The sequence below is a fragment of the Plectropomus leopardus genome, chromosome 1 (genome assembly GCF_026936395.1).
Source record: "Plectropomus leopardus strain MGB_pleo_1.0 chromosome 1, ASM2693639v1, whole genome shotgun sequence".
Taxonomy (NCBI): Eukaryota; Metazoa; Chordata; class Actinopteri; order Perciformes; family Serranidae; genus Plectropomus; species Plectropomus leopardus.
This window is the reverse complement of record NC_142176.1, coordinates 20,988,581-21,012,208: the sequence shown is the minus strand read 5'-3', so window position 1 is coordinate 21,012,208 and position 23,628 is coordinate 20,988,581. Positions and strand designations below refer to the sequence as shown.

Below are 23,628 nucleotides of genomic sequence, written 5' to 3'. Positions count from 1 at the left end.
ATCTTTCAGAATGGGCGGCACCATGTAACCTGAGTATCGCAGAGGCGTTACCAGCCTGATCTGGCAGGGTAGTCATTTACTGGCAGATCAAGGAAGTGACTCATGTTACCAAGTCAGTGTGAACAATACCATGGGTGTTTTTTTCTTGATAATACACCCAGTCCAAAGAAGTTCTTATTTAACTGCTACACCCCACAGCTTCTATGCTATCTTCCAATAGCCAGAGAAAAACAAAATGAGGTCATGACATAAAGTGCAAACCTCATCAGATTTAGATCTCACACAAAGCCTGAAAAAACTGTTAAAACCTGCCCTGAAACAAAAGGGAATATGTCTACATTTTGTCCTAATGGCGGTGCTACAACAAAGGTCAGGTGATTATTACATATATTAAGATTCATCCTGTGGGGCCCATGAATATGCACTGCAAATTCTATGGAAATTTTGCCATTAGCTTTTTAAAGGTCAGGTAGTCATCAAAACCATTAGGAATCCTCTGGGGACCATTAATATCTGTGACAACTTCGTGCAAATGCGGCCGGTGCTCGCTGAGGCGTCTAACCCTTTACATCCCCTCACAAGTGGGCAGAAACAGGAAGGATGAGCGTGAAATCAGCCATGTGCTTAAACTCAATAAATGGCTTAATCATGTTTGCATGTCCCAATAAATTTAGAATTATACATCAGGGTGGCAGACTGTGGTTGGTTTGAGTGTCAGCAGTCATTGATCCTCCTCCTGTGGCATCCTTGAGTAAAAACAATGAATTGGCAACCCCTGAGTCAATGCTCTGAAGTTAACCCAGTGCGTGAACATCCCTGTGGAGGACGGCAAGAATATTGTGTCACCCTGAGAGGATCAGTATAGTTTCACTGGTGACTTTATGATACAGTCAATCTTTTTTGGCTATGATTGGGGTCACTTTTATATGGTCACTGTTTTATTTTTTGCAAAGGAAAGGAGAAAGAGCTAAAATGAAAGGGCAAGATAAAAATAAAAATCCTCACAGTAAACCCTAATTATGAAATATGAAATAAAAATTATAAGATTAAAAGTCAAAATGATGATCATTAAACGTTACATTTTTAATAACTGCAGCCCAATATTATGAGATAGCATATCAATGCTATTAAATAGAGGGCCTAAACCAAATTTAAAGGACACAAGAATGTTACTATCTCATAATTTTAACTCAAAATAATAATATGAAAAGTCAAAATTATAAGATGAAAAGTAAAAATGGTGAAATGGAATTTCAAAACTCTGAGAAGATAGTCACTATCAGGTAAACTTTGTAAGATTGTGAGTTACAGTTATGAAACAGTATAATATTTACTCGCCATCTCATAATTTTGACTCAAAATATAGAGATGAAAAGACAAAATTATGAGCTACTTAATCAGATTTATAAGAAGAAAAGTCAATTAGATTCTGACTCACTATTTTATATTTGGACTTTAAATTATGAAATACTAAGTCAAAATATGAGATGTAAAGTCACAAGGTCAAAAGCCTATTAGTTCAAATTCATGGGATAGGCAATTGAATTTTGAATTACCACCCCATAATGTTGACTCATTAATTAAAAATGATATCTTCATGCATAACTCTTCATCTCTATTTTTCTTACCCGTTAAAAATAGTTTGTGGTATTTTTTTTATTAGAATGACTAATGTGTTTATTATTATTATCATTATTATTATTATTATTATTATTATTATTATTATATTTTGTGCTTTATTGTTTTGTATGTATGTATGTGTCGTGTGATTTAATGCCGATAGGTGACAATGTTTAATCGAAAAAAAGTTCAATAAAATGTTGATAAATAAAATAAAATAAAATAAAATAAAATAAAATAAAATAAAATAAAATAAAATAAAATAAAATAAAATAAAATACGAATAAAATCTCAGTTGGTGAGTAATGCTTGATTTCCCCCGGCACCGGCCCATCTCCAGATAAGCTTGTAGAGAATAAACCATGGATGTCTTGAACAGTAAAGTCGGAATAAACCGAATAACCCCCCTGGATAAATTACCAGACATGCTGCTGTTTTGACGATAACAGATTGCGAAACGTGGGGTGTTTCGCACGTGACGTCGACAGGGTGGGATGGTGACGTGTGGGGCGGCCCCGGCCCCCATACAAAAAGTGGCTTCCGCATGACGTAGGTGATCAGTCAGCATTCTTTCTTCGCTGTAGCCGGTAGCTACCTCTGTCTGAGCCGTCGTGTTCAAGAACTGTTAACAAACCTTCTGGGTTTAAACACACGACTTTTCAGCTCAATTTTCAACTCTCTCTTTATTTTTTTTCTTTTAGTCGACGAGACATCAATTACACTGACGTTCCTTTTGTAAAGGTAAGATATTTCCGTGTCTTTCTAATCCTGGCTAACGTTGAGCTAACTCAGCTAACCGACCGGTCTGGTAGGAAGTTCGTCTTTTGTTATATTTGATTATCAAAGCGGCGAAATACTAATGTGGATTAACAAGGTTAGCTTTAGCTGACCCCGTTGACATAGAAAAGTTGAGCTGAACTGGCTTGACGTTCAGGAAAAACTCGACCGGTTTCCCCTGGTTGTTTACAGCATATTAGCTGTTAGCTAACCGGCGGCCTGCTGAACAAAACCCCTCAAGATGTCGCTGTGTGTGGACATCCGGTGTGTGAACAAAGACCTCATATAATCAGCTGATGGGATTTTCCCTTTGGTCTAACGTTACTTAAAGTCTTTTAATGTGTGAATCCATACCGATTTTGTTGTGATTATTGACAATACGCATACATTACGCTGGCTTGTAACACCTTTGTGTTTTCGCGTTTTTTGTCAGATTTTAGAAGTAGGAGATATCAGTGGGAAACACGTCCTTCCGATTACACCAAGGATTGCAATACAGTTTGATTTCAAATTATTCCAAATTGATTTAGTCAACAATCAACTGACGTGTTCAATTTAAAAAAAAAAAAAATCACATCTATTCCCGTTTCCCCCTCGGATATGGCTTCCTGAAGCGCTGCTGTCTGTGATTAAGGTCAGGTTTGGGTTAAGTAAGGTAAGCGTGGTTAACTCGGGACATCGTCAGCTCGTGAGCAGGAGTAGCAGACGCCGACTGGTTTGGTTTTAGGGTTGAATTAAGGTAACGCTAATGCGAAGCACAAAGAAAGAGACGGCGACACAAACACCGCCAACGCAACGTGCTAGCATTACCTAGCCACGCTGTGTGCTAACCTTTCACATTCATTTCTACGGACACGTGCAAGCGCTCGTGAACTCAACAATTTAGTTGAAATCCGCTAAACAATTCACAAAAAGTAAACATAATGTGCTGGATACTGCACACGGCTGGTTGTAATGAGCTTGATAACCATCAAACGTGATTTTATCTGTATTTTACACCCAGTGGCCCTCAGGTAATTTGTAACTTTATCTGTCTTTATTTCCAGGTCGCTCTTTCCCTCCCATTCCCGGAACATTATTCTTTTCAGATATACTTTGTCAAGCCGCCAAAGTGGAGAGTGTCGTTGCACAAGGGGGTCCTTCTCGTTTTAGGTAATACACATTGCTCGATGACTGTTGACGTATTTATACTGATAAACCTCTGGAACCGCTGAAAGTTTTGGATTGTCGTCTCATTATCTCAAGTTAAAACCCCTTTCCTTATATTTTATTACAGCGTGGGGGGAGGAGGTGGGGGTGCACCTCAGCACTATCCCAAGACTGTCGGCAACAGGTAATTTTTCAAATTTTCTTTTCACTTAAAACTGGGTGATCTTTATTACACATTAAATCCATATCCACTATGCTTAAATGGCACTTCTGTGTCTATGTTTTTTTATTTTACGTCAGCACATAAGGGAAGAAGATTTAAGTGGCTTCTGAAGACATTTTTTAGGATAAGACAAATATTTTAAAGCTTTTACTTCTTTTACTCCTTCTACTGCTTTGGCAGTGGTTCAGGTGGATTCTGTGTTGTCATTGTTGATATTTTGACATTACAGCCAGTAGAATCCAAGTAACAGGACTGTTGTTTCTTTTATTTAGGGGGACAAAACTGGTTTAATAATGAACCAAACAGCAGATTGACCGGTTTACCAAATTTTAGCATTAGATGGCTTACTTCACCCAACAGCTGCTCCTGAGTGAACCATAATAACAGTGTCACAGTAAACACAGGTTCAGTCAGTTTGTATTTAAACAAACTTGTTTAAGTATGTGCACTACCCAGACGTGCAAAACTGGAAAACTTCTTAACTCTCATTTTCACTGTAATTTTTTATTAATTTTTTTAAATGACTGAAACATATATATCATGTCATTTTATTTGGCAGTCCAATCAAACAGGCTCAGTAACTCACACCACACAGATCAGTGCAAGCGGCCTGTGATGTTATATTCCGTGTTTCTTTTCTGTAGTATTGACAGTTTTGTGTCCATTTTAGCGAGTTCCTGGGGAAAACCCCAGGTTCTAGCGCCCAGAGATGGATACCTTCTCGAAGCACTAGACGAGATGCCAACTCCTCCAACGAGAAAGGACAAAATGATGCAATCTTCAGGAAAGTGAGAGGGTAAGTTTCCATTTAAAATCCATTTACTTCGGTTACGTAAGTTCTTGAGTATTTATTATTATTTAAATTGTAAGCTAAGGCCTGAACACCCCATTGGAGATTAGCTGTTGATTAAAAACAATACACCAACACCATTAATTAAAGTGTGACATTTTTCACACTCCTGTCCTTTCCTTTTTCTTCAGCATACTTAATAAGCTGACTCCTGAGAAGTTTGACAAACTATGCCTGGAGCTCCTCAATGTGGGTGTAGAGTCGAAACTTGTCTTAAAAGGAACCATCTTGTTGGTGAGTATTCTCGTTAGCAGTGCTCCTGTATTTATCCTACAACCTAAATTAAAAATCATTGCTCAATTCGTCATTTTCTATTTCTTTCTGTTCAGATTGTTGACAAAGCCCTCGAAGAGCCGAAGTACAGCCAGTTATATGCTCAGCTATGTCTCCGCTTGTCAGAGGATGCACCAAACTTTGAAGAGGCAACAGAAAATCAAACAACACAAAAGCAAAATACTGTAAGTGTTTATGATCTGCACAAGAATATGGTCCCACTTTAATACTCTGTTGTATTTTCTGTCTGGATTTTGAACTAATTCTGTTCCACAGACCTTCAGAAGGCTTCTGATTTCCAAGCTTCAAGATGAGTTTGAGAACCGTGCCAAAAATGTTGAGCGTAAGTGAATTAAGTTTGATACAAATTTGGTCAAGCATTGCATGAATTGTTCCTTTTTTTTTTTTTAAACTTCCTTTTCCTCTTTAGTCTATGACAAAAATGACACCCTCACCTCTGACGAGGAGGAGCAGCGTGCTATTGCAAAGCTCAAGATGCTGGGCAATATCAAATTCATCGGGGAACTTGGCAAGCTTAACCTCATCCATGAATCTATCCTTCATAAGTGCATCAAAACAGTAAGTTCTGCTTAATAATATTAACATGGTTTGGTGTAATCGTAAAACTTATTTGTATTCTTAACCTGTGTGGTTCCACAATCTTATGCTGTTGCCAAGGCATCCTGGCACTGAGATGCTGAAGGTCACCTCAACAGCTACAGAAGAAACGAGAGCAGTTGGTATTTAATGTTTCATCTTTCTTTCCAAGCTTTTGGAGAAGAAGAAGAGAGTCCTTCTCAAGGATATGGGTGAAGACCTGGAATGCCTCTGTCAGATAATGAAAACAGTGGGACCTAAACTTGACCATGAAAAGGCTAGGGTAAGTGTGTGGAAAACAACCAAGTAATAATCTCATCATAAAAGATATTTTCTCTCATATACTAACAAACACATTTTCCTTCCAGTCTTTGATGGATCAGTACTTCAGCCGCATGCAGTCCTTAACGAACAACAAGGAACTGCCAGCTAGGATTCGTTTCCTGCTGCAGAATACAGTGGAGATGCGGGAGAACAACTGGGCTGCTCGCAAAGCGTATACTGACAATGGACCCAAGACGATAAGCCAAGTTCGTCAGGATGCAGTAAAGGTTAGTCTACCCGGTCCATTTTGTTATGAACTGTCTGCCCATATATCATGGACTGTGTGAGAATGACTGAATTATAACTGTGTGTAACTTTGCAGGATTTGGGTGTTTTCATTCCACCTCCGACTGATGGAATGAGGAATGAATTCTTCATGGAAAACTCCTTCCTGCCATCAAGGATCAAGTATGATAGGGAAACTCTTGGCGGACTGGCTGATATGTTTGGGCAGATGCCTGGTATGTCACAACTTTTATCCCCTGAAAAATAAGAGTAAAGGTTTAAATTTTTGCTTTGTGTGAATAAGGCCACTGGAGTGTCAGCTGTGCTAACTGCTGTGTTAGCTGAGGAAGACAGCTAAATAAATAAATAATAAATAATCTGTAGTCCAAACACACCTTCTACACTACCTCATCAATTAGTGTTAATCCTTTTTAGAACAGTTTTTTATGTTTATTGTCTTGTTTTTTTTGACAGGAAGTGGCATTGGTACAGGTCCAGGAGTCATTCAGGACCACTATTCTCCTACCATGGGACGTCATCGCACAAACCCGCTCTACAATGGCCACATTGGAAATGGCAACATTTCACACCAGCCTCAGTATGAAACGGGAAGCAAACCGTACATGAAACCTAACCAGGTACGTAAAGTACATCTACAATGTAACTTAAGTATTTTGTGACAGTGAATCTAAGGAGTCATCATTCCTAAATATAAATCTGTTTAATCTCGTTTTAAAGGGGCAGGGCTCTCCCGTCTTCAACCACAAACAGAATCACTCAGTGCAGATGCAGTCCAAGGATATGGCTCCACGATTCAGCAAGAAGGGGAAGGTCAATGTGGATGAGGTACAACCTTGTTCATTGATAAACGACTGATAAAACTGGTTGATTTTTGTATATTTGTAGTTGTTAAGTGTATCTGAATGGATCCTGTTGATTCAGGTGGATGTTTTATACACTGCGTGTTGAGTACTATTGTAACAGTTTGGTATAGTTCTGAGCTTGCTGTCTTTCCCCGTATAGATCAGTCTGAGGCCGGCACAGTCCTTCATCTTGAGTAAAAAACAAATGCCAAAGCTGCAGCCACAGATGACTATGATTCCTCCAAGTGCCCATGGTTCCCCACTCGGACAGGTAACGGTTGTACATTTGAAACAAATACGTGAAACAGATATGGTTACAGCAGGTTTCTGGGAACATTTATTAATTTGACTTTCCTTTTTTAGTCTCCACAGCTTGGCCTGAAAACCAATCCTCCTCCAATTCAGGAAAAACCTGCAAAGTCCACTAAGAAAGCTCCTCCTACAAAGGAAGAGTTGCACAAAATGACAGTACGTTTCTCTCTGTGCCATCTTCATGCACAATATATTTTATGTCTACCGCACCATATCTGACTGTCCTTTTTGTCGTAGGAGACATTGGTGGCAGATTACCTGAACAGCAAGAACATCAATGAGGCAGTGAATGCTGTGAGAGAGATGAAAGCCCCGAAGCACTATCTGCCTGAGATGCTGAACAAGATGGTGGTCTGTTCGCTTGATCGTTCAGATGAGGATAAGGAACATACAAGCACCCTGGTCCATGCACTGTGCACTGAGGGCGTAGCCACTGGTGAAAATCTGCTGCAGGTCAGTGCTCTAATACTAGTTCTTACAACTTATCAGAAAATATGATACTCGCGTCTGGTTTTGCTGTCTGAATACCAAGCTGTTACTTGTTTCTAATTGTTCCGTTTCTATGTGACAGGCCTTTTTCGCTGTTCTGGACCAGTGTCCCAAGATCGAGGAAGAAGTACCACTGGTGAAGTCCTACCTGGCACAGTTTGCAGCACGCGCGATCATCGCTGACCTGTTCAGCATCACAGATTTGGCCCATCAGCTGGAGAACGGCGCACATTTCCCGCTGTTCTTGCTCTGCCTGCAGCAGATGGTCAAACTGAAGGACCGCGAGTGGCTGGCTGACCTGTTCCAGCAGAGCACGGTCAACATGCAGAAGATGCTGCCTGGTACGTCCAAACCCTTTCTGACCATCTGTTCATACATAATGTCATTCGTTAAGCTCAGTTCAGTTGTCAGTGATACACTGCGAAAGAAATAAATGTGAATCTCATGGAGTTTTCATTTATAAGTGTGTTTTACTACTACTGATGGGCATTTGTAATACTTCTGTAGAAATTGACCAGAACAAGGACAGGATGCTGGAGATTCTGGAGGGCAAAGGTCTCAGCTTTTTGTTCCCACTGATGAAACTGGAGAAGGAGCTGCTGAAACAGATCAAAGTAGATCCCTCTCCTCAGTCCATCTACAAGTGGATCAAAGACAACATCTCCCCTAAACTCCACACTGACAAGGGCTTTGTCAACATCCTTATGACCAGGTATATCGGTGGACAGAAAAGATTTCTGCTGAAAACAAAACATTTTATCAACCATTTGTTGGTCAATCTGAACCCTCAAAAACATATTTTACTCCTCAAGTTAACAGTGTCTTGTCTGTCTTGTCATGTCTGCCAGTTTCTTGCAGTACATTGCCTATGAGATCAACCCTGACGATGATGAAGAGCAGCTCTCAGCGCCCAGTAAGGAGCAGCTGGATGAAGAGAAACAGCTGCTGCTGTCTTTCAAACCAGTGATGCAGAAGTTCCTCCACGATCACATCGACCTGCAAGTCGCTGCGCTGTATGCCCTGCAAGTTCACTGCAATACCAAGGGTTACCCCAAAGGTAGATATACACACTCATCGTCCAAAATAGCAGCTCAGGCCCAAGTCAGAGACGCTATTAAACTTAAGTACAGAGGCTTAATCATTACTCTCCTTTTTCAGGTATGTTGCTGCGCTACTTTGTGAACTTTTATGACATGGAAATAATCGAAGAAGAAGCCTTCCTTTCATGGAAAGAAGATGTCACCCAAGAATATCCAGGGAAAGGAAAGGCATTATTTCAGGTAACTTTATCTACATTGTTAAATATTTTTTTTGGTTGTACAGTTTTTGAAAGGAAAGATGTTAGCCCCTAGCTTGTATAAATGTTTTAATATCTAAAAATATAATCCTTAATTTATTTATTTATTCTTTTTACAGTAGATATTCTAAGTTTTTAATCGGTCTCAGGCCCAAAACGGCTGCCGTTGTTTGGGCACCGGTTGGACTTAGCGGATTTATATCTTGATCTAATGACGATATTGTGTTAATGGTGCAGGTGAACCAGTGGCTGACCTGGCTGGAAACTGCAGAAGAAGAGGAATCAGAGGACGAAGATTACTGAGGAACAGGCCAAAGCCATGTGTTATCAGGATGCAATGAATTTTTTTTTAGTTGTCTCCATATGTCCTTTCTAGTCTCATCCCTCCTTCCTCTCTTTTGTTTTATGAATATTTTCCAACCACTGTTACAATTCCACTATGAAATGTTTTGCAAGATCAAGCCAGCATCACCATCATTATATTCATATTATATTTATGCTTTCCTTTCTAATTTTTTATCTAATTTGATGTCCAACAGCAGATGTTTTCTACATTTCTCGGGCTGTTTTCTCTAACAGTAGGCAGTATTTTGCAGGAAACTGTACCAGCACCAAAACCTGACCCATTTTTATCACCTTTTACATCTGGTAGGAGTCACCAAGTGCTGCCGTAACTATTTACTTAAAAACTGTTTACAAAGGAGAAAAGGCTCTGACTTATTGCAAAGAGACTATTCTCATTGTTTTATCTGCATTTGTTAATCAGATTTAAGATGCACTTTGCTCAACATCATGAGTCGTTGCAATAGTAAGATACACTTGCCTTGATTTGTTGAAACAATCCTAAGTTGCAGTTGTTGGCTGCCGTAATTATAATGGTTTTCTTGTGCTTGAAACTAAGCAGACCGTTTTGTCTGAAAATTCGTAACAATTTGGATTTGACTAACAATAATGGACTGTTTGGTTTGTACAGTGTGATTTCAGTTACCCACATTTGGTTTAATGAATCAAGAGCTTTTTTATGTACAAAACTATTGTGCTGTAAGGAATCAATATGTGTGGCCTTTTAATTTATCAATTCATATGGATATACCTCTAATGTATCTCGGACTATACTTGAATGTCTCGGTTTTAACATTGAGACAGCCAAAGCTTAGTTTCCTGTGCAACAGTCGTTTACCACCTTGTGTGGAAGTTTTATGTTGGTTTGCCATATTTGTCAAGTTTTTAAATGGTCTTTTTTATCTTCATGAAATTACAAAGAATGTACTGTATGTGTACACTTTCTCCTTCTTTGGGGTGTCACTGTAATATTGAGTGCAAGAAGTTCAGTGTACAACTACAGATCAACCTTTAATAAAGTTTAACAGTTCATTTCATTGTCCTTTAGATTTTTTTTTCACCTGAAATGTTTGCTTGCTTGTTTATCCTTGCTTAGTTTTTGGTAAAATTGTATGGAATGGCTTGCCCTTATTTTTTGTGCTCCATTTTAAAAAATGTACAATTTACTGCATTTGTCAGTGAAATCAGACGTTGTCTCCGGGTGAGTCACATACACTTTATGGTCTGACAGATGGACTGACTTTCTACATCACATTTCTTAAGATTAGATCAAAAAAGCACAATTTTGAACATGTGATGGTCCTAATTTTTCAGTTAGGTAGTATTGACAGAAAAGTTTTTTGGAAGGTGCAAATAGGTGCACTGTCAGGCAAAACTGATAACTCCAACTAACACTGGGCACTAACTGTAAAGTTATAAAGTTATGTGTCTGGAGGAAAACTAGTTAACTAGTTGCATGTTCTGATATCTTTTGAATTAAATTTGTATTGTTATGTGAAGGGATTAAACAACAAATTTTCTTAGAGCCAAGTGCAACAACTTTCAGTTAGTTACAGAATAAAATGCATATATATTATATCAACTTAAGGGTCACATTATTGTCATTTTAAGACAAATCAAGTATACAAAGTTAAGAAGACATGATGAATTTAAACAAAAAGAAGTATTGCACCATGGGAAAGACCCTGTCTTTTTTTTTAAATAATAAAAAAGGTGGTGCAACATGACCAGAGGAAACAGGAAATGGGCTGTGGCATTTGTCTCTGCATTAAAGGAAGAAAACCTACAACTACCAGAATGCACCGCTGTGAAACAAGCCCTTTTGGGAAAATGGCGGCCGGCCTGAAACCAACCATTTCCCATCACAGTCCAGAGGTAAGTTAAACTTGTTTTCTGTAACATTTTAGGCAAGAAATATGTAACGTCGTACCAGAATCTTTGTTTATATTTGAGCAGCGCTGTTTAGTTTTACCATTTGATATCAGTTTTTTGGGCTTGTCTTTTCTTTCTATGCTGGAAACAGTATGGCGCTTTCCATTCACAAACTTTCTCCAAACTTAGAAATAAGCGGTTCAGTATCAGTTTTATTTGAAATACACTACCTAGTTTTATTTGTAGGTCTGAGTTTGACAGATAGAGAGCGGCAGGTCCGTCTCTTGGTCCACTTCTGTGCTGTTTTACCCTTCTTCCACTGTCATGTGGTGGCTTGGCTTGATTTGGTTTGGTGTGTTAGTCCAGTGCGGCAGGGATTTGCTTTTCCATTAAAACAGGGCTACCCTCTTGAAAGTGTGTCTAAAACTGATGAAGTCTTGTCTAGAGTAAATGATGGTTAAAGACAGTGGGCTTATCCACAGCTAAAGGTCCCCATTATTTTGCTGCAAGTTTATTTCCAACGCAACACGGCAGGTAAAGGCGTTTACCTGAGCTGTTTGCGGAAGTGCAGTGAGATCCTGTTTTCTGCAGCTCTTTATCTCAGGTTGGCTGTTTCTGCTTTTACTCTTTATACTGTACTTGTGCCATCAGTAGAGTTGTTTTTATTGAAGAAAGCCGCTAACAAGGTTCTGTCATTTCAGTGAATAGAAGATACTAAAGTGCTGACAGCCGAACAGTCTTTTCTTTAATTTCATTTTTGTCCCAAGTGTTTTTATTTTAATTTGTATATATATATACAGATTCATACAGTGGGAATTCACAATACCTATGTTCACATAGCAGTTGAATACATTTGACATACAAGGCAAACAAGACAAGACAGAAACAAATGGACAAGACGGACTTCACGAAACTAGAGGAGAAGAAATTAGGCTGTTAGGACAAGCTGCACATTGTGATTTCTTGTAGCTTGTTATACCTAAGAGAAAAAAAAGTGCTGATGTGAGACATATATAAGGGGGATATTTATAGAAACAAAGGGATCAGTGTTACAGGTGCTGCAAAAAGGGGGACCAGGTGTTCTGAATGTGACGTTATTTTTCAAAGATGCTGTTAATTTTTCCAGATTCGAGTGGTCTGTTAGTAAATTAAGCCAGTGGAATATGGATAATGTAGTTCTGTCTTTCCAATTTAATAATATGACCCTTTTAGCAATGGTAAATGATATTAATATGAATGATGTGAGGTGTTTGAGAGTGTGTAATGAAGAAAAGGGCACAGGGGATGCTGAGGCTGAGGATGTCAGATAGTTGGCTCATGTCCCTCAAGCAAAAGTTTTGAATTTGTGGGCAGAGCCAGAGTGCATTAGTTATGGTGGGACAATGTGAGCATGTGTTGCTTTGCCTGAAGCCCGTACGGTAGAGTTTGTGAGTGTTGATGTGGGTTCTGTGGAGGACTTTATACTGTATCAGTTGAGTTTTTGAATTGCAGGACATAGAGAATGTATTATTTTATGCGTTTTGCCAGTTGAAATCTGTTGGGAGGTTGCTGATGTCTACGGCCTATTTATCTGTGAGGATTGATATTGTACTGTCTTTGAATGTTAATTTATATATTTGGGAAGGTGTCTTTTCAGGTTTTAGTAATGGTGGCTTTAGGTAGAGGAGAGGGCTATGGTTGCTTAAAAGTTGTGGTGTTGATATTTTTCCTGATGACTTCTTTTAGCCGGATATACTGGAAATAACATTGATCTGGTGTGTTATATTTTTTTTTCTGAATTTGGTCAAAGGTCATGGGCTAAAAGAATAGCTGTCCCAGGCTGGTTACTTCTAGCAGTTTTGAGTTCTGATGGATTTATCTATAAATGGGAGGGTATAGCTAAACTGTTTTCTATATATAACCAGGGTGGATTGGAACCGCTTGTCCAGTGACGAACGTACAGTAATTGATGTGAGAGAAAATAGTAAAAGAAGTTTGAGGCCCCAAGTCCTCGGTATTGTTTAGGTTTTCGGATGGAGGATAGTTTGATTCGTGGTTTTTGTTTTTTTCCAATAGAAGTCAGTGACTGTACTGTACTGTTAACTCTTTAACAATTATAAGACTTTTTAAGAGTTAATTTTCTATGTTTTAATACCAATTAAGAGATTTTTTTAGATTTATCAAAGGCCTATTAAGACTTTTTAAGCATCTTTGGGAACCCTGATATAATCCATTACGACCCAAAACAGAAACAATCTACATGGTACACAATTCTTTGCTTTCAATTTTTTTATTTGACATTTTGTTGAAGCATCTTTCCATTTTTGGGTCAGTGTCTTGTCTGACCATCTGAGATAGAAAATAGATGAAGTTCACTTCAAACCATTTGACCTGTCTTAAACAAAACATCTTTAACAAAACACGGCATCTGTGAAAAGACATTTCTAGTAAGACATGAGGATTACCAACAAAAAAACTACACTTTTCTAGGCTAATTCCATGATATCATTTGGACAGAAATCCCTGCTTTTAATAGAAAATAAAAATGCAGATGTGGGGAGTTTTCTCAGTGTTACACGGGACAAGTCTGTGATAAAGATTTAATCACTGTCGTCATCATTGTTGGAGGCTTCGTGTTCAGAGCCGTTGTCAGAGCGGCGTGGGGAGCCCTCATTGTCTGATCCCGCCTCGGATCCCCTGTCTGATCCTCGGTCAGATGCTGCGACGGGAGAGCCAGGCCGGGACTCATCGTCAGAGCCTGACTGACTCCTCTTGCTCTCGTTTTCTGACTGCTCCGAGTCGGACTGCCGCTGCACCCTCCTCTTCTTTACTGGACGGTCGCTGCCGGAGTCGTCATCGTCGGAGCCCACAGAGCGCCGTGGGCTGCCCGCCTCACTGCCATAGCGCCGGGGGCTGCCCGCCTCACTACCAGAGCGGTTCCTTCCTCCATCGGACTCACTGTCAGATGCAATGCGCTTCCTGTGGTCGCCATCGTCATCAGATCCTGAACCGCTGTCTCTTTGTTGCCTGCATACGAGCAAAATTTTGTACCGATGCAGTTTTTTCAGTGTAAATTCACATTCATTCATTCATTTACGCTCTTACCTGTCTTCAGCTATTTTCAGGCCATCCTCATCAGAAGAAGACTCAGAGGAGGAGATGATAGCCTTAGACTTGATCTTCCCTTTGAGAGACGGCGGCAGACGCTCGGGCTGCGGCTAAAAATGATTTTTTTTTTTTAAAAAGATGTCAAATGTTTAAAAATTTGGCATGAAACATGATTCAAAACAACTTATCAATCACCATAAAAGAACTGAACAAAGAAAACTCAAAGGACCTTTTCAATCTTCTTGCGGTCTTTTGGTTTACGCTGCTTCTTGGGCCGTGATGATCCTTCCTCGTTATCACTGTCATCATCTCTAACGGGTCTGTAATGCAACACAACATTTGCTCTGAGTATCTTGTCTGCCTCGTTCAGCAGTCTGAATAAACGTCAGTGTAGCAGACTCACTTCCTCCTCTTCTTGCGTGGCTTCTTCTCTCCGTCCTCAGTCTCCTCCTGATCGCTGCCACTGCCGGCCCTTCTCTTCTTCTTCTTCTTCAGTGGCAGGTCCTCGTCAGAGTCATCGTTGACAAACTCATCCATGTCGGCTCCTTTCTTACGCTTAGAGGTGAAAAAACATAACTGTGTTATTCATGCTGCATTCAGCACAAGTTACTCTGCTGAGGAGTTTGCTATCAGTGATAAAACTCACACGTCCTCCACTGCTTTTCTTCTTTTCCTTGGCCATTTCTTTTGCTCCCTCTGCGAAGGTGAGCAGGTTCTTGGTCTTCTCCACATACAGCGCTCTTTGCTCCAGAAGCTTCTTCTGTTCCTCCACCTCTTTGTTCCGCTTTTCCTCCTAACAAGGTTTAAGCGTCACGAGCAAACCAATTAACAGTAAGAGCTTTATGTATTTCAAAATGCAGTTCATAAAAATAAGCTATTATTGGTATTATTCATGGTTCGTCATTAAAAATTTTGCAATTTTTGCACCACAAGTACCTGTTCTTTCATCATCTGCTGACGCAGCATGTCCCTCTCCTGTTCTTGTTTGGCCCTAAGCTCCTTCTCCTCCTCATCCTGCTTTCTTGCTCTCGCCACGTGGTACTGAGCCTGACTCAGCAGGTCATTGCACTGCCTGCAATCCCACAACACACCCACCAAAGTACAAGATTTTTTTTAAAAATTGAGAAAAACATTTAACGTCTGCAAAGCTTAAGTAGAATTTTCCTAAAAACCAAAACAAAAAAATAGAGATGACAACAATAAACTGATGATTGTTTCATTGGTCATAAAGAATTTAATTGAACAAGCGAAATTTCATCGATTGATAGGCACAAATTAGAAGCCAATATAAGTGGAATAATTCGTATCATATTTAATTTTTCTTTAACTGCAAATATTATAACAACAGGACATAAGAAATTACAGTTTTCAGAAATTACTTTAACTGTTCTTTAAAAGCAAACAAAAACCTTTTTCATGTAACTCAACTGTGAAGATAATAAATCCTGACTGACCTGGCCTCGGAAGCGGCAAGAGCGAGGTCGAACCTCATCTTGTCTCCGGACTTGCTGAGGTAGCTGAAATACCTGTGTGATGAGGAGGAGGAAATAAAATTGCAGATTATGCACTTGGCTGGCAGAGGATCAGACCGGGAGGGGAAGGTTTAAATTGAGCTGAATACCTGTGAGCCAGTTCAAGCTCTTTGACAGCGCTGAGCACGGCCTTCAGGTTGCTCTTTTCATCTTTCAGCACAAGAGTGGCGAGTCTCTGCAGCACCAGCGCCACATTGAACATCAGCACTGTGTCGCTGGGCGCCACGTGCCGAGCCTTGTTGGAAAAACGTCAGAAAGACGAAGTTATACCCCCATCATATTATAGCACAGAATATAAGCCTTTACATTTTCGTCTTCTTGTTACCTTCAGCAGCATCTGCTTGCACTCCTGAAGTTTCCCGCATTTGAAGAGCGCCCTCGCGAGGTACAGCAGCACCTCTGTGTTCTGATATTTGTAAAATTTCTTCAGGCAGTTTTCGTACTGTAAAGCAGAATAAAATAATCAACTGTACAGACAAAAACATGAAAACAATCATTTTATAGGTAATCACAAGTGAGGCCCTTACCATCTGCACAGCGCTGATGTACTGCTTCTGTTCCACATAGATGTGAGCCAGATTTAGCCACACGTCGCTGATGTCTGCTGTGGCCTCCCTCACCTGCGCAAACACGTCACGAGCCTCTCTGAAGTAGCCCTTGTGGGCCAGGACGGCACCTGGACACAAGGCCTTCAAGTTAAACACCTCACACGTACAGTAGAAAGAATAAAAATGCTTAAAGTATAACTCAACAAACCGATTCCATTGGCAGCGTAGAGGTTTTTGGCGTCATTTCGTAGGACTTGTTTGTATATCGCCAGGGCTCGATCCTGGTGTCTCTTTTCCTGTCAGGACAAAAAACACACAGTGAATTTGGTGATCTGTTATTTTTCTCCACACACACGAAACAAATTTCCCACAGCGTTTATCATCATACGTCCTGCCTCAACAGAAATAGGCTACGTTCACGTTAAAGAGCTTAATGCTCAGTTCTGATTATTTTCCCAGATCTGATCTTTCTGGACTGTTTACATCCATGTTTGTAGTGACACATTTCCCAAATCAGTGTAAACAGATCTTTGCTCCGAACACATGACATGCAACCAGTACTGTCACACAAATGTGATTAAATGACAATAACTATCACATTTGCAAAACAAGCATTTTGGGAAAAATGAATGCGGCAGTGCAGGCCTCATCTTTTGAATGATCACCATTGTAGGAAGGTCCTCTGACTGTATTCCACAAAATAATTAGCCATGTGCTTCTGTTTGGGAGAGTGTGTCGCTTATCTCTGAAAAAATGGCCCATCAGAGCAATGGCCGTTTGTTTTCAGGATATCGGACTGTTATACAAATGGGATTTATTTAGGTCCGCTGGGACTGTTCGCAGCTATTGATGTGAGATCAGCTGACAGACATTTGTGGGTGATGTGCGGGGAGTCAGGAGTGGTAAACCGCCCGCAGCGGTATGATTTGATAGCCTTCTGTAGTTTTGACAGACTGCTCTGAGGCTGTAAAGCGAGTGATCTGCAGCTGTGCAGTGACCATGGATCTATGAGAACACCAGTGATGGAAAAAAAGAAAATGTCACCTCGATGGTAACAGAATTAAATATTTATGGGAGCATAGTCGATTGTGCAGACTTTGTTTTTTCTTCACTATGTTTTTGTCTTGATGTGCATGCTTTTGGGAACTTTTGTATGTGAACACCGCTATATGACTGTTCTCACAGCGGTCGCATGGCCAGTGGTTAGATGTTTATCGGACACATGACAGTGGACCAGATCTGACTGGTTTCTGTGACCATAAAAAATCTGATCTTTGTCACATTAGAGCGAAAGGGAGAAAAAAAAGGATTTGGGCCACATTTGCTTGTAATGTGTGAGTGTCTGCACCAACATCAGAGATTACTACATTGTATAAATCATACCAGTAATATTAAAACATAAACTTAGAAGACTTCAGAGAAACAAGCATTAGTGCTATATCACACAATAAGAGAAATGATTACTGGAAAAAAAAAAGTGTCACCTTTTCCCGGTCTCTGGTGGGCTGATGCAGGGTCTGCAGCCACACGTTACCCAGAGCCAGCATGGAGTAGGTGTCGTTCTGTGTGGACGGCTGCTTCAGAATACGCTCAAACTTCTTTTGACCCGGTCCCCACTCCTGTTTGGCCAAGTGAAGGTTCCCAATCAGGGACCAGGCATCCGGATGATCCTGCATAAGACAGAGTAAACATCAGATAATGTTAGACAGAGTGTGAAATGTACTTTTATGGAATTCTGATGTTATAATATTATCATGACAACAGGTGACAAAGTACCTGATTAATCTGCAGGGCCTCTTTGAACCAATCAGAAGCTTCATAGAAATTTCCTTTGTCACGAGCCATCGCTCCAAGACGCAAATAACCTGTGGACGCAAAATTCAAACAGTCCTTCACAAATGTTTTTTCTTCTTGCGCTCACTTTATATTGTCTAATGTTTCGTGCTTACAGTCCACGTAGTTTGGATGCTCTCTTAGGATGTTTTTGTAGAGTTTCTCAGCTTCATGGAATTCACACATTGCCTCGTACAGACGGGCCAGATTGTAGGACGTGGTGACAGAAATGGCGTTGTAGTAATGCTCATCATGCTCCCCTTCAGCTTTGGCTCGATCAAGAGATGCAAGAAAGTATTTCTGCAGGGAGAGAAGACATAATGCTAGAAATACCACTGGGATTTATACTAAATATACATTGTTCTGCACACCTCATGACTATTTATAAAAAAATACTTTAAATACCACAATAACAGAAAAATGTTAAAGAATATCTACTAAATTCCCAGTGAAATGTAGCTATTTTTTGGGTATTATTATTCTGATAGCTACCTTGGCCTCTCCAAGGTTGCCCAGTCTGAAGTGAAGCGCCCCCAGGTTGTTGAGAATCTCAGGAGGAACGTCTGCCTGCACCTTCTCCTGCAGGATGCGGGTGGCTGTGCCGTATGCGGACAGCGCTCCTTGAATGTCAGTCTGCTCCAGGATCTGAGCCAGCTCGATCCAAGCCTCAACGTCATCTGGGTACTGCTCCGTTACCTTCTTCAAGTGACCCTAGGGAGCCAAGAAAGACACGTGTCAGGCGTCTTAATAAGCCACATAATTTCCACTGCGATAAAATGATCTGTACAGGATACGTACTTTGGCGATGTCTCTCTTTTCCTGATCGTCTGATGTTGCATAGAGGGACCCCAGAATCTTCATCGTTTCATAGTTATTGGGATAGGCCTTTAAAACCTTTTCGAAGCACTGCGCCGCATTATCCTTGTCTCTTCGATACACATACATCTGCCCCAGGCCGAAGAAGGGCAACACAAAGGTGGACGAGGCAAACTGGGTGGCCTGGTAATAGTACTGAAACGCTTGGTCATAGTCCTCCTGAGAGAGAGAGAGAATAGAGACATCAGAGACATGACGTCAACGAACAGGAAGCTGCCTCAGGATCAGTTAGGATCTTACCTGCACGTGAAATGAGCGCGCTAACTGGTAGCAGCTCTCAGCCTGCATGGCCTCGACCTCTGTGTTATGGAAAGCGTGGAGGGCCAGATGCTGCACTTTACTGTAATCCTGATAAAAAAAAAAAAAAAACAGAAAACACGTTTGAATAACACTGCTTTAGATCTGTGTCAGTATTTCATTGACAAGCGACACGAGTGATTACCTTTTTGAAGAAGAAGTGGTTGGCAAGGTGGTTGAGCACCATGGGGTTGCTGGGGTCAATGGTGTAGGCCCGCGACAGGAGCTGCACTCCATTTTTGATGGAATCTGCCTCCTTGTTGTTGAGCTCTAAAACCGCCAGGCCAACAAGAGCTCCCACACACTTTGAGTTGAGCTCCAGCGCTCGACCAAACGCCAAACGAGCTTTCTCCAATTTGTTGAGCTTGACAAAACAGTGGCCCATCCCGAGCCGCACCTCAGCTAGAGACACAAGAACGGGACAGCAGATAGGTGAATAATTTGTTACACATCTGCGTGTGTGAGAAATGCGTCGATTAGAGTAGCAGTGAAGGCTGATATATCAGTAAATTTTTACTTAATATCACAGATATTTGTGTGTCAACGTCAAAGTGAAAAGGAATTAAAGTACATGAATGTTTTCTGGCTGCAATTTTATAAATATTTTCCAAGAGCAGAAACATTTTATTAATATGCTATATAATATGTGGTGAATATGTAGTAATGAAAATACAGCTGTAACCTTCCGATATATTTTTTTCTAATTTCGAGTCAAGTGTTTGGGTTTTTAGTTATTTAGAATAATTTGCTGTAATTTAGAGCAAAGCTCACTGCTAATTTTCACTAAATCTTTCCAATTTTATCATTGAGGGTAATGGTTCAAATGTTAAATATCATTCCTCATTACATACTGCATTTTACCCACAATTCTTTGTAACAAATGTGTCAGTTCTTTGTCCAGGATGTTTATTTTACTTGTTAAAACAACTGTTGGCAGATATATCCTAATCACATTTCTTTGTACTCGGATTTTGATGTCTTCTATCATCTAAAGACTGGCAGTAGCAAACAGTAGGGCTGATTATTCTCACAATTAATGTCATTGTCAATTGATCTCTCTTGATAATTGCTTAATTCTTTGATCTGAAATATGTCAGAAAATGGTGACAAATGTCAGTCAGTATTTTCCAAAGCTCAAGAGGCCATTCTCAAATGTCTTGTTTTGTCTACAAACTAAAATATTGTATTTACTTTCATAGTGGAATAAGGAAACCAGAAAATATGCACACTTAAGAAGCTCGAATAACAATTTTATTTATCTTAAAATATTACTACAAGTGATTAATTTATTATGAGATTAGTTGGCTATTATTTAAATAGTTGACAATTAACTGATTAATTGTTTCAGCTCTAGTGAACAGTAATAATGTCGTAGAAATCGGGATGATGAGGATACAGGTAACGTGTTTACCTGGGCAGCCGGGGTTTGTTCGTAGAGCCTTTTTGTAGTACGCCAGTGCTCCTCTGTAATCCTTTTTATTGAAGGAGATGCAGGCCTTACCTGTTGAACAACAATAGTGTGATTACTTTAGTGAATCTATCAAAGTGGTCAAGATTAATGTCTAATTTTTTAATATTCATCTTGCCAAGCAGAGCCGGGATGTTGTTGGTGGACTGATTGAGCACGAAGTGGAACTGAGCGTCGGCCTGGTCCATCTTGTCTCCTTCCAGCAGGCAGAAACAGGCTCGTCCCAACAAATGGTTCTGAGTGAGTCAAGAGCGTATTATATTTACTTAGACCTGCTAAATAAGTGAAGCCATAGCATGTTTCTCTCATCACTGATTTTTTCTCACCTGATCGTACATGATGATCTTGTCTGCCATCGTGTAGAGCAGCGTGGCCTGCGTGATAAGCTCTTTCTTGGCATCTTTGTTTTTCTCTTTACGAGCTTGCTGGACATAGTAAGCTGCCAATGTGTCCAGACAGGTCATCTGGTCTTTCTCATGGTCTCTGTAGTCGAGGTTTCCATCGATACGCGCTGCCTCTAAAAGCTTGACAAAATCCTCTGTTTTGCCTTGCTTGTAGTACTCCAACTGAAAAAGACAGAGTGCACAAATTTAAAAATGAAGCGATAAATTTAAGTTTGATATCTGGATTGTGTTCAGTTTTTTTGTGAAGCTAGCATTCTGTTTCTCATTCATCTTACGATAATAAATGTAACCACTGACTGTGAAAGCTCCGCTGACTCACCGCCAAAGCGATCCATATGTGCAGCTGTGTGTGCTCCTGCTTCAGGATACTGATGACCTCGTCTCCTTCAGGCAGCTGGTCAAAGTCAAGCTCGATAACCTGCAAGATACGATTTATTTAAGTCACTGAGCATCAACATGTGACAAAACTCATACTCCATGTGTCATTTAAGAGCATTATGAAGGCAATGTAACTATCCATACTGTGAAACAATATACATTTGACAACTGACAGAATTTTTAAATACCACTGACACAAAGTTACAAGGTAATTTCAGGGCTGCACATTGAAATGTAAGTTGTAGCCCCTTTCATGCTACACACAAAATGCAAATATTTATATTAGAAAAGAATAATGTGAAAATTAAACAACATATACAGTTAAGTATATAAAAATTCTTATCTACATACTTGTGGTGGCTATCCCTGTGATATGTCTGTGTAAATTAGCCATTATGGGAGATTTGAAAAATCTGTGCTTTATGGAATTATGACTTCTACACCAAAAAGGTAAAGTAACTTGTTTTGTACTGCATTTAAATCTCTGGTTTTGCCAAAACTGACATTCCCATATTTTATTTATTAAAATACAGGAATATTTATTAAAAACAGTTTTCCACTGATTTAATAGAAAATATACTATACACACAGTTGTCAGTGAAATACTCGTCTTAAAATATACAGTGTAATGCATCAGCCCTGCTGCATTAAATCTAACCATAATGACAGGTAGAAAGTTCAGTGTTTGTTTTAAAGGTTTTAACGAGTTTTAGATTTTAACCTTATAGTAATTTTGGAGGCTGGAGTCCTGTTAAACTGCATCATGTTTTACTTTAAGGTATTTTGTAGTATGTTGTAAAGGCCTATATAGTAAGTAGCCTCAGGATAATAAACATCTGTGTAATAACAATATAACTAAACATCCCCACAAACTACAGCCTGTCAGCTGCGTGCATCGATAAAATAATACAATATGAAATCATATTTATAGTGATAATATTTTCTACTGCTATTATGAATTAAGATCTAGATGTTTCAAAACTTTTGATGCCATTGTAACTTGAAATAAATATATAAAAATACTATAAAATTAAGATTGTGAATAATGCTGTTGCTGTTTTACATAACATCTTATAGCTGTATGATGAGATTTGGAAACATTTGTAACGTTACAATTTTATGTTATTAACCAGATAACGACAGAAAACAAAACAACAACTGACCAAACGTTACTACCCTCAGCGGACAGTAATACTGTTTGTTAAAGTAAGTCTTTCTGTATTTGCCGCTCCAAACATTACTGATGTTTACGTTTCGGATCGACCTGTAAACATCTCGATGTCTCACGCTGACATTACTTTACATTAAACACGAACATTAGCTAATGCTAGCTACAGTTAGCACACACGGCTAGCAGCACAGCGAGGTTCACTTTATCAAACAAACACAATAAATCAAGTTCACATATTAGGCGAGTTTTACCTCATCAGTGTCCCGTAGCGGGATCTCAATAGAGCCCCGAGACATCTTGACTGCGGAAAAATCCACCTTGACTTGGATTTATAATAAAAAGTACAAAATCTTCAGCCCGTTGTCTGTTGGTAGCTACTTCTTACTGGACGGTGCAACGGAAATAGTGTCCGGGCAGATTGTTTGGAATCTTAAACAAAAGTTCCTCTTGGAGGTGAACGCACGGTGCTTTCCCATCGAAGCACTGTTAAAATAGTTTTCTGTGGACATTTGAAAAATATAAAGAAATTATGGAACCATAAAATAAAACATTACCAAAATAGACAAGAAAAATATAGCAAATTTCTGTTCAGTATATAGGTATTTTTATTTATGTTATTAAATACACACACTTCTATCCCCTGCCTTAAAGCTCCTCAAGTTGGTTATTAGAGTGTAGTTTTGCTGTAGAGGCCTTAAAGGATCTATCCAAAATTAAAACAGCCATTCGGGCATGGATAACGTATCCATTACTTTCCATCTACCTGTTTGATTATATATATATATATATATATATATACTATAAAAACATAAAAATACTAT

General features: G+C 39.6%; 2 protein-coding genes across 2 annotated transcripts; one reads left to right on the top strand and one right to left on the bottom strand.

Annotated features, from left to right (window-relative positions):
• Window positions 1-532: 532 nt before the first annotated feature.
• eif4g2a (eukaryotic translation initiation factor 4, gamma 2a) lies at window positions 533-10,373 on the top strand. Its single transcript, XM_088082062.1, has 21 exons — window positions 533-581; window positions 3,444-3,549; window positions 3,674-3,730; window positions 4,440-4,565; window positions 4,751-4,853; window positions 4,949-5,077; window positions 5,169-5,235; window positions 5,323-5,471; window positions 5,662-5,772; window positions 5,858-6,040; window positions 6,136-6,274; window positions 6,513-6,676; window positions 6,777-6,884; window positions 7,062-7,172; window positions 7,265-7,369; window positions 7,451-7,666; window positions 7,785-8,043; window positions 8,210-8,414; window positions 8,551-8,759; window positions 8,861-8,982; window positions 9,237-10,373. The coding sequence occupies exons 1-21, from the start codon at window positions 533-535 to the stop codon at window positions 9,300-9,302; spliced, it is 2,784 nt and encodes a 927-aa protein (XP_087938188.1). The 3' UTR covers window positions 9,303-10,373.
• A 3,090-nt stretch (window positions 10,374-13,463) lies between these two features.
• ctr9 (CTR9 component of Paf1/RNA polymerase II complex) lies at window positions 13,464-23,238 on the bottom strand. The gene is made up of 23 exons (XM_042486658.2): window positions 23,059-23,238; window positions 21,578-21,676; window positions 21,181-21,420; window positions 20,973-21,090; window positions 20,798-20,887; window positions 19,532-19,788; window positions 19,330-19,437; window positions 19,012-19,248; window positions 18,706-18,924; window positions 18,330-18,513; window positions 18,157-18,245; window positions 17,865-18,050; window positions 16,589-16,676; window positions 16,360-16,508; window positions 16,158-16,274; window positions 15,922-16,067; window positions 15,755-15,826; window positions 15,237-15,372; window positions 14,947-15,093; window positions 14,704-14,855; window positions 14,530-14,620; window positions 14,298-14,410; window positions 13,464-14,219 (listed from the first exon to the last, which is right to left on the bottom strand). Exons 1-23 carry the CDS (start codon window positions 23,101-23,103, stop codon window positions 13,793-13,795), a joined length of 3,510 nt encoding a protein of 1,169 aa, XP_042342592.2. The 5' UTR covers window positions 23,104-23,238; the 3' UTR covers window positions 13,464-13,792.
• Between the last annotated feature and the right edge of the window lie 390 nt (window positions 23,239-23,628).